The sequence below is a fragment of the Lemur catta genome, chromosome 3 (genome assembly GCF_020740605.2).
Source record: "Lemur catta isolate mLemCat1 chromosome 3, mLemCat1.pri, whole genome shotgun sequence".
In the NCBI taxonomy this organism is placed as follows: Eukaryota; Metazoa; Chordata; class Mammalia; order Primates; family Lemuridae; genus Lemur; species Lemur catta.
Window position 1 is genome coordinate 120,605,761 of NC_059130.1, and position 10,874 is coordinate 120,616,634.

The window sequence follows — 10,874 nt, forward strand, 5'->3', positions numbered from 1 at the left end:
ACGCATGGACAAGGACCAAACAGTCCTGCCCACGGCCCACTGCTTTTCCTTTGCCCCTCACCTCCTGCCCACCTTCAAGGCCATGGAAGTGCAGACTTCACGACGCCCTCAGGCCTCACTCCACCATTAGTGGTATGGGCCTGTTGATGGGGTCCACTGGCTTGCCCCAACACTGGCAGGCTCCGAGCCGATGCTCACCTGCTTGCCCAGGTAATGGTCCACCCGGTACATCTCCTCCTCCTGGAAAAAGCTCCTGAGTTCTGTGGCCAGCTGCTGGGCCGAGAGGTGGTCATGGCCAAAGGGTTTCTCAAGAGCCACTCGCAGCCAGGCGCCAGGGCCTGGACGGCAGCTGCTGTTGATGTTGCGGGCAATGTCTGCATAGGCAAAGGGCGGCACGGAGAAGTAGAAAATCCTGCCAGCCTCCCGGAGGCCTTTGTGCTGGATCTGTGCCTCAATGTCCTTGCTCAGATCCCGGTAGTCCTCAGTCGTCTTCAGTTGGCGGTACTGGCTCAGCCGCAGGAACTGATCCTTGTGTTCAGCACAGTGACTGGGTGCCATGTCCTTGGGGCAGGAGAGGGATTCCAGGGCCTTGGCCATGAGCTCTTGGCCCTGCTTGGGGGCCGTCAGAGCAGCCCCATGGAAGCTAAAACTGTGGCCCTTCCCCGCCTCATCCAGGTAGAGCTGGAACAGCCCCTGCCATAAGTACTTCTTAGCCAGGTCCCCAGTGGCTCCGAGCAGGATTATGGAGACATGTCCCTGGGGCTCCTGGGCCTGCAGGCAGCCCAGAAGGGCCACGCACATGGCCACTGTGAGCATCTTCCAAGTGCCTGGGTGCCTGGGGTGCATGGAAAGACAGACAAGGAACAAGGAAGGATCAGACACATACAGAAGCAAACACATTTCCTGGGCATCAAACATTTCCTGCCTGGCAAGAAACAGCCACATGTTTCTTGAGAAAATGTCACGGGCCCATAGCTTTCCCTCCTGGGCAGCTCGGCTTCTGTGCCAGGCAGGCAGTGAGTAGGGAGCCTGCCTTGCAAACAGGGACTGTTCCTGGGGAAGTCGTAGGCCACTTGTTAGACATGGACCATTTTGCTGCCAGGAGCACGCATGAGAAAGTGGCACGAGCCACCTGGGAGGCCCGTGGGGCTGGGAGTGGAGCTGTCCATGTTATGACAAGGCCAGCCTCAACCAGGAGTAGCACAGGTCACCAGGACCAGCAGGGCAGTCCCAGCCTGGGAACGGTGGCAGGCCCTCAGACGATGGCTGGACTACGAGAGGATATGACCACCTCTTCTCACCTCTTGCTCTCCTTCTCCCCGTGTCTACTAGGCTCCGAGTACAAAATGATCACTGATAATTGCCACAGCATAGCGATGACAAACATAGACTCTGGAACCAACTGCCTGAGTTTGAATCCTAGCTCAACCCCTTAGTAACTGGACAATTATTTAACCTGGCTGTACCTCGGTTTTCTCATTTGAAATGGAGGTAATAGTGGTACCTACATCACAGAGTTGTTATAAAGATAAAATAAGTTAATGTTTATAATACACTTAGGATAGTGCCTGCCACCTATTAAGCACTATGAAGCGGTAGCTGTCATCATAAAACAGCTCTAACAGCAGCAAACACTTAATGCTAGCATGTGCCAAATACCAAACTATGTGTTTATGTGCATTAGATCTCACTGAATCCAGACAAGAATCCTGAACGGACCATATGGTGGGTTCTGTCATAGTCCCCCCTTTTACAGATGGAAAACTGAGGCTCAGGTAGATGAAGGTCCCATGGTGAGAAAGTGGGGAGCTGGGCTGACGCCAGGCCCCCTGGCTCCTGAGCCGCACGTGCGGTAGTTGCACGCTACAACCTCCCCGAGGGAAGCCCACCACCTGGTGGTTTTCAGCCTGATTTGAAGAGGCTGACGTGTACGAGTGGCAGAGGTCTCGGTCAGGTCACATCTGCACTGGAGTTTTTGTTTTTCTGGCTTTCTGTTCTGGCCATGTTTGCAGGGCTCACTGTGCTGAATTCTTGCTCCACAGGTCTCTGGTTCAGTTTCCCACCAAAGCCAGGCTTGGAGGGAGGGGTAGAAGGGAGGAGAAAAGTAATCGTGGCCAGCACCACAGTGGAAATGGGGCGGCCTGGGGTGGATAGTAAAGAAGGAACTAAGATCACCGATTTAGCACCTACCAGACAAAGGATTAACAAAATCTTCACTGACCTTAGGAGGCTGTAATCTGGTAATACAAATAGGGAAACTGAGGTTCAAAGAGATAACTGGACTTATAAAAGGCCCCACAGAACGTTCAGCTTACCTTCCCCCCATCCCCCCTGTAGTATAAGGGGACCAAGTCACCTCTGGACCTGCGAGCAGAGCCCCTCTCGAGATCCATCCCTCAAATGGCCCTAGCACATGGCTAAACCACAATGAGGACCCAACGACAGTGTCTGCGCCAGTGCCTACAGGACACCCGACATTCCCATGCTGCAGCTTTACCTGGAGGGGCAAGAGACCACGTGAGTGGCTCCCCCACCTTCCTCCCCCACTCTCCTTTCATCTGCACTCACCCCCAAATACAGAAACGGACCACAAGACCATTCTACTTTCCTCTGCTTTCCAATCCCTGTCCTTGGTCCTTCAAGCATTTTTTTCTCAACTGGCAATCGCCTGTCTGGAGGGAAGGAAAAGCTGCAAGGTCAGTGCGGGAGAGGCAGTGAGAAACCTGAAGCCCAGAGAACAGCCTGGAGAAGGAGGAGAGCCAGCTGGCAGGCTGCGTCTCAGAGCTCCTGACGGAGCCTGGTAGCCAGGGCCCTGGACGTGCCTGGCACAAGAGGAGGAGCCCAGGCACCTCAGAGTGCCAGGACGGGCAGGTAGGGGAGCCCCAAGGGCCAGCACCACTGCCTTGCCCCTCCCAGAATACCACAAACAGCTGTGCTGCGTGGCCGCCCGGCCTGAACTGACTCCTGGCCCTCTGTTTGCTCCTGTTCTGACTCTGAAGTTTTACGGTGACTCTCCCCGACCAGGCCTGTTCCTGGTCTCCAGTTTGGGGTTAGCTTCCCTTATCTCTTGACTATGTTCCCAGCACTCCTTTAAACAAACCCAAGATATCAGGTATTTCAAAACAGTTGGTTACTCCGTGGTTGCAAAACTACTCTTTCCCAAATGGGTGTGGGTGGTATGTGTGTGCATTTGTTTTTTTATTAGCATGTTTCTTAACCTTAACAGTACGTTTCAAACTTTAACATGCATTTGCATCTCGTGGGAATCTTTTTAAAACACAGATTCTGACGCAGATGGTCTGGGAGGGGTCTGTGGTGCTGACAGCTGGTCCAAAGAGCACACTTTGCATAGCACACTCTGGAATACTGAGCAGAGCAATGGCTCTCGCCAGAGGAGGGCATCAGAATGGAGACACACACCTACTCTCCTACTCCCTTCACCAAGACGGAGAAGTTCTGATCCAGTAGGCTCGGTGTAGGTCCTGACATAGGTATTTCAGAACAGCCTCTAATAGCTTAATTTGCCCATCCCCTGCGAAACTGGTTGCTGGCTACTAACGATACCTGCTCACCAAGTAGTCAGCAAGTGCCGGACGACTTTGATGCCCTGTCTCCATCCTTCCTCGCAGCAGTCTGTGAGGGAGGCTCTGTGAAGATTCTCATTTTACAGATGAGGAAACTGGGAGGTGAAATAAACCACGAAGTCACAAGCCTGGACCCTCACACACTGTGGGCGTAAGGAAAAGAACATAGGATCGTGGCCCGGGGAGGTGGGCTCGAGGCCACTTCCCAGCTGAACAACCTAGTAAAAGCAGCTTATTAAATCTGTTTGGGCCCACATTTCTTCATCTATAAAACAGGGCTAATACCACCAGCCTAAAGGGGAGGAGGGTTGTGAAGACTGACTGGGATGATACAGGTAACAAAAACATATATGAATATTAAGTTAATTAAATATAAAGTGCCTCGGGGCCCCCAAAGATGGCATAATACCCTTGCTGTCAGGAAAACCTTGTCTGTGCCGCTCCCCCATCTCCTGCAGCTACAGCACCAAGCCCTGCAGACAGCACTGAAGAACAGATGTTGGAAGACTAGTCCTGATGCCGTAGGAGGCAGGGGGAGGCTGGCTCAGTTATCCCCCCTGCCGCCCAGACAGGGAAACACACACACATGTGCCCAGAGAAGACCGGTAAGTCAAAGTCAGGAGCCAGACCCCAGCCCGGGGAGCAGAGGGGAGGGTGGTCTAAACCTCCCCTCACTCTGCGGAGGCTCTGAATTGAGGGGTTTTTCTGAAGCACTTCTCCCTCCTGCCTCCTTGCCTGCTCTGTGAGGGCTGTGAAATAAATCTTCCAAAATTGCATGCCTGAAGTTAGCCCAAAAGCATGGAAGTGGCCCTCCAATGGCTGATCCAACTATGAATCGCTTCTTTTATTTAACATTAAGAAATCAAAAGCCTTAGTGAAAAGTTTGAGAAGCTGTAGGAGAGGTCAGGGTATGAGATTGGGAACTAGAATACGTGGTGATCCTTGCCCAGGCTCTCTAAACAAATACATGACCTTGAACAACTCATTTAACCCGGCTGGGCCTCAGTTTCCTCATCTAGAAAATGAGAGGCGGAGCTAAAGGATCTCTGTGATGTTAACATTTTACTGCCCCTAAGTCCTATGTCTTCCCAGGAAAGGAGATACCCGCCCTGTTGTCAGGGAGATGCCCTCCACCGTTCTGTAAGGGCAGGTAAGTGCTTAGAGCCTTAGACCAGCGCAGCTGGGCAGGGAAACAGAGAACTAAAATAGGAAGCAAAGAGCTGACTACTGTGCGTCATTCAGAAGTTAAGAGAAAATTCTTTGAAGTTAGGACTTAAGTGCGGGAGGATGCAATTTCATTTACAATTCTTATTCAAAATACTTGCCAGAAATATACTCACTACAAAATACAGTGCTGTGGGGGCTGCTGTAGGTAGGTGGAAAAGACATTCTTATGACAGGTTCGTCTTAGAGTTAGGACTGATTGTAGGCACACGTACCCAGTCCCCAGCACCCTCCCCTGTCCCCAAGTCCAAGCCTGAGAGGCTCCTACCAGTCCTTCTGGGAGAGACTCACCTGTTAAAGGTCTCTGCTAACATCCCAGAAGGTGGGAACACTGACTTGGCCAGCCAGGGGTTTGAGTCAGAATCCAGGTTCTGGTCTGTGTTTTTGCCCAAGTGGAAGAAGCAGGTCTGGTCGGCACCTAAGCAGCTGTCCCTGCCCAGTCCCGGCACAGACTGACCCAGCTGGTGCTACAGCTCCAGCTGCAGAGAGTTTCTGGTAAACCAGGGGAGGAAGCAGTTCTAATCGTCCGCACCCAGCAGAGGAGTGAAGAGGGGGTGGGAAGGAGCTGGAAGGTAAAGGTCAGTGGCAGCTGCCATCCTGTCCCCTGTCCCCTTTCCGAGCCTTTGACAATGCTACCTTCTGTGCGCAAGGCAGGAAGAAAGAATATTTTCTTCAAATCACAGCCCATGAGTTGGGAATTTTTAAAAGATCATGTATGTGGGAGTAAAACAAGAATTCAAACTAAATACCATTTTAAACTGGGCACAAGGTGATGTACCCAGTCCTTTTCATCATGGCCAAGCCACCTATTTTTCCTGCACTCTTCCCTTCCTGTTCTGGCCCATCTGTGCCAAATGCGTCCAGGCAGAAGCAAGTCTTTCCCACCTGTAGGTCCCGATCCCAGGTCTCTATAATCAGGGATGTGCTGGGGCCACCTTGTACTGCACACAGGATTCAAATGCTAAATTTCCAGGAATTTTTCAAGCCAGTTGTTAAACACAGCTGTTATTATTAAAAATGGAATTATATAAATTTATAATTAAATTATATTTAAAACAAAGGTAAAAAATGCTCAAAGCTCATCACTTTGTAATCATTTGATTACATTTTACTAATATCTGTGCTCTTGACATTATTTACATCCACTGTATCTACACGGTGGAGATATTCTGTAACAGTGTGTTTGAAATAGGCCAACGTGGCAATAGTGACACCACGGGATGTTGGCAAAGGTTTTAAATCAGGTTTCCCACCACGAACTCCCACCCCTTGCAGGGTCAGTCATCAAACATTTCCCAGCACACAACTGCCCCGTCTGTATGTCCAGCCTGGATTTCTCCCCCTAAACTCCAGACTCACATGTTCAACTGCTACTCTGACAGCATTAGTTGGATGTTTACCAGACTTAACATGTAAAAAATTGAACTGATTTATCTCCCAACCTGCTTCAAATGCAGTTTTCCCCATTCTCAATAAATGGCAATTCTACCCTTCCAAGTGTTCAGACCAGAACCCTTGGGGTCGTCTGATCTGTCAGCAAATCCTAGTTTCTACCTTCAAAATTTATCTAGAATACAAGGCACCATCATCTCTGTCTGCATTACTGTAGGACCCTCCTAACTGGCCTCCAGCATCTACCTCTGGACCTTCTATAGTTGAACCTCAACTCAGTAGTCAGAGTGACCTTTTTATAGTGTTGGTCAGATCATGTCATTCTCTATTTAGAGGTCCACAGGGTCTACACACTCTGGCCTCCCACCCGTTACCTCTTTGTGCTCTTCTCCTACTATTCGGCCCCTCTCCAGGCCTCAGCTGCCCGTGCTCCTGCTGCAGGGACTTTGCACCTGCTGTTCTCTCTGCCTGGCCTACTCCCACCCCCTCCCTGCAGATGTCCACACGGTTCACTTCCTCGCTAACTTCAGTTCTTTGCTGAAATGGCACCTGCTCAGTGAGCCTTTCTCAAACCGCTCTGTAAAACTGTAAACCTCCAACCCCATCCTCCTCCCTGCTTGATTTCTCTCTGTAGTACATACCACTTTCTAACATACTCTGTGATAATTACATTTATTTTGCTTGTTGTCTGCCACTCTTCCCCGCAAGAATGTAGGTGCCAGTGAGGACAAGGATTTTTGTTTTGCTCTCTGCAGTACCTCCAGTACCCTAATCAGGGCCTGGCATACAGAAGGCGCTCTATAAATATTTGCTGAATGAACAAATAAATTCCATTTGCATAGGACCTCTGTCATTTCTGCATTTGAATGATGGCACTAAGGAATAACGCTAATGGCGACTTCAAGCACTGTGACACAGCACACATCAGTGGCAGCTTACTACTTGTAACAATACTACTAATAATAAAAGAGTTATTTATAGAGTATTTAACTCCATGCCAAATGCTAGGCTAAGAGTTTGACATGCCTCATACCATTTAATTCTTGCCACAATCCTGTGAGGTAGGTACTATTATTATCCCCATTTTAGCAGTATGTAGGGAGGCAGCTAAGGTGCAGAGAGGTAAAATAACTTCCTGAAGGTCAGGCAGCTTAGAGGTGATAGGATTTTAATATAGGCAGTCTGGTTCCAGAGCTAACCTCCCACCCGCCTGCAAAATGTGACTACATCCCCCCATGGCAAGATGTAAAACATTGTATTAGATACTGGTTCTGCTTCTCTAACGCACTGGAACAAGAGTGGTTTCAGCCCAATAGGCTATTTCTCTGCTCCATGAAATCAAGTTGCCCTGAACACCAACTGCTGCAACTGGCCTCTGCCTCTCAGGGGTCACTTTCCCTGATTGTGATTCATGCTTCTTCCTTCTGAAACCATGAAGACATCATGCTTAAGCCTGAGTTGCCTTGTTAAAACCTGGAAAGCCCTAGAGGACTAGTTTCTAGAGAATTGGTTAAGTGAGAGAACTCTGGATTCAAATTTTTGCTGTGACTCCAGACGAGTTATTTAACCTCTCTATCTACCTCAACCACAGAATGGGAAAATTAGTCCACACAAGCACCAAATGAGATAATCCACATATTTAGCACAATGCTTGGCAAACAGCAAGCACTCAAGAAATGTAAGCTTCTCTCATTAAGCCATTAGCATCATGAATGGAGGCCTTCTTGCTAGCTTCTTGGAACTGCTGTGAAACCAATTAACCATTCAAACAGAAAAAATGCCAAGGAACAACTTAACTCATGGCCAGCTTGTCCAATCATACTGATGAAAGATTAAAGGGATATAATGCATATTTTAAAATATGACCATTCTATACCAGTTTTCCCTCATCTGCTACTTTTCATGAGCCATGGGCCTGCTGGGGGTGGGAGAGGGGGTGGGCAAGGATCTTAGACTTATGGTCTTTTCAGAAGTTCTCGTTTTGGCTAAACATTTGAGGTTGGGTGAGCCAGTTTTCAGAGATCCAGAGAGAGAGGTTTGCCTCTGGAAAACCATTCCTGGATTGGTGTACTGGAAACGCTGTTTGAAACCCGAGGGCCGATGCCAAAGATTAAACATATCCCAAGGGGAAAAGCATGGAGTTCCCACTCTCCTTGGACTCAGTTCCAGGAAGCCTGGGAAAAGGGACGCGTTGGCCCCTCGGGGCTCCCCGGAAGGGGCCTGGCTGCCTCTCGCGGAGCGGCCGCCAGGGCCGCGGGGCTGCGAGCGACACGCGCGCGGCCGGCTCGGGCCGGCGGACAGGCCCCGCGCACGAAGGCCGCGGCGACGGCAAGCGGGGGCTGCAGCTTACTTCATCTCGCTCGTCACAGCCGGCCGCTGCTCCGGGAAATGGCCGGGCGGCGCGGCGGGCCGGGCCGGGCCAGGCCGAGCCCGCTCCTGGGGCTTCCCGGCGCGGGCCTGAGAACGACCCGGGCCCGCGCCTCCTCTTCCGCGGGCCGCCGACAGGTGCGCGCGTCACGCGGCCCCGCGCCTCACGGCCGCTCGGATTTCGCCCGCGGAGCCGGCGAGGGGACGGGCGAGGGGCCGGCGCGAGGCCAAGACCAGCCCGGCGGCCGCCCAGCGCCGGGTCTCAGGCCACCGCGGCCTCGCCCCGGGGCCAGGGCTCGAGCACGCGCGCGCGCACACAGGGGCCTGGGACCCCGGGCGCGCGCAGGGCGGGGGCCGGAGGCGCGCGGAGGTGGGGCGCGCGGAGCCCCGCCCCCAGCTGGCGGTCGCCGGGCCGGGGCGGGGCCTCGGGGCGCTGCCCGGGTTCGCCCCCAGCCGCCCGGTCCGCCGAGCCTGCCCTCCGAGCGGGCCCGAAGCGGCCGAGGAGGGTGGCTGTGTCCTGGAGGAGACCCGGGAGGCGGCGACTGGCTCCCCCCAGGATCTGGCACCAGCTCTGGGACTCCCCAGGCCTCGCTCCTGCCTCTGTGTAGGATGAGCGGCTTGGCCCATCCCATAGTCACTCTCCAGAGGGTCAGAGTGCACGCTCCTGCCACACCTCCACCAGACAGCGTCACATCTCTGCTTACGCCACTTGCGTGACCTTGAGACTCAGTCTGTTCATCTGTACGATGGGGACAATGGGAATGGTCAGGGCTTGTCTGGCAGGGGATACATGCATAGTAAGTGGTAGCGTGTACCTGTGTGGCTTTAAGAGAGACAGCGCATGGAATGAGGCCTTCTCTGTAGGGTGAGAGGCGTGTAAATGAGGTTCGGGTCACTTGCCTGTCACAGCACCAGGTGGCTGGTCCGCCATCCTGCTCATCGCGACTGTCCAGCCGTGACCCTCACCCTGCCCGTGCTTGCTGTTCTTGTACTCTTGAGGTCTGTCAGTGCCCTGGGTGGCCCCTGCGGTCGAAGAGGCAGCACTTCTTTCCTCTGTGGCCCTTCCTCAGCAAGTGACCTTGGGTTAATTAAGGCAGGGCTCCTGACGTAGGTGCCCCATCCCCACTCCTGAAGCGTCTGGCCTCTGTCCCTTCTTCAGACCCACCTGCAGCCTCCTCCAGGACAGAAGAACGCGTGGTCACCTCTGCTGCAGAACACTGGACCCCCCAAGAGAGGGGATTCTGACCTGAGAGAGAACTTGCAGCAGCTTTTTATTTCATGATGGTTCCGTTAGAGGTGACAGCACCAGGAACTAGCAGAGGGAACTCGGCGGTGGCCAGCAGGACTGTGTGAGGCCAACAGGCGTGATTACCACACAGGATGTTGGGCAAGGGGGTTCCAGGAATGCTGGGGAGCCAGAGGGGGCTGGGCGCCACTGTCACCAGGGCTGGGGGCCATCTGGGCGCCTGCCGAGGGCTGGATTTAGGTCATACCAAGCAGGCCGGGGGGGGGGGGGGTGCCAAGGGCCAGCACCCTCTGGGCCAGCTCCACAGCTGGCCGTGAGCAGGAGGATTCAGGGCAGGGGCCAGCCAAGCCGCACTCGGGTGATGCCGGGACTCCCCTGGCCTAGAGCCCATCCCGTGTTCCATCCCCTGGCTCCGTCATGCACCCACACGCTATGAGAACCAGGGCCAAGGAAGGCGCAGATGGGAGTGGGCAGGTTCCCAAAGACCCAGAAGAGTTGAGGGGCATTTCCCAGACCTCTGTGCAGCCATCACAAGGGTGACCTTCTGTTACCTGGAGAGCATCTTTTAAAATACCCCCAAACCAAGGCAGCTGTAATCAGCTTACTAAGAAAATGCCTGCGTGTCCACTTACTCAGGTCTTGTTGGGGCGGGTTCTGAGGAAGGAATGAGCCCACAATGTCGCCTCTGCTCTCCTCACTGATACTGCCACTCCCAAACGGCTCGGAGATGTTTCCTTCCTCTGCCTCTCCTTGCTCCCCTTGTCTCCAGCTCAGTCTCATGCTGCCTCTGTACCTTCTAGTCTGATCTGGGCAATTGCTTTCCTTTCTTTCCATCATGAAAACAATGTGGTCATGCTAAACCCAAGTCATCTAGGTGTGAGAATATTGTTCCCCCAAAACCAAAAACCTAAAACCTGCCCATGTGGGTCTTGCGTGGCTCCAGCACCGTTGCCTGTCTGAAGCTTTTCTCATTTCTGTGCCAACTGCAGCTACGAGGGACCAGGTGTGCCCAAAACTCCACGAAGGAAACCAGAGGAGAGGAAAGACGCCCCATGGGGCAG

General features: G+C 52.9%; 1 protein-coding gene across 5 annotated transcripts in view; it reads right to left on the minus strand.

Moving 5' to 3' along the window:
• The window catches only part of H6PD (hexose-6-phosphate dehydrogenase/glucose 1-dehydrogenase), a 30,493-nt gene extending 20,662 nt beyond the window's left edge, over window positions 1-9,831 (minus strand). For 2 of the 5 annotated variants that reach the window (XM_045546211.1, XM_045546207.1), the window contains exon 1: window positions 199-4,311. In XM_045546211.1, the coding sequence (XP_045402167.1) occupies window positions 199-945 (747 nt within the window). In that variant the 5' untranslated portion in view covers window positions 946-4,311. Of the gene's footprint in view, window positions 1-198; window positions 4,312-6,574; window positions 8,439-8,550; window positions 8,622-9,732 lie in introns of those variants that run through there. The other 3 variants (XM_045546209.1, XM_045546208.1, XM_045546210.1) reach the window with 3 other exon arrangements.
• Window positions 9,832-10,874: the final 1,043 nt, after the last annotated feature.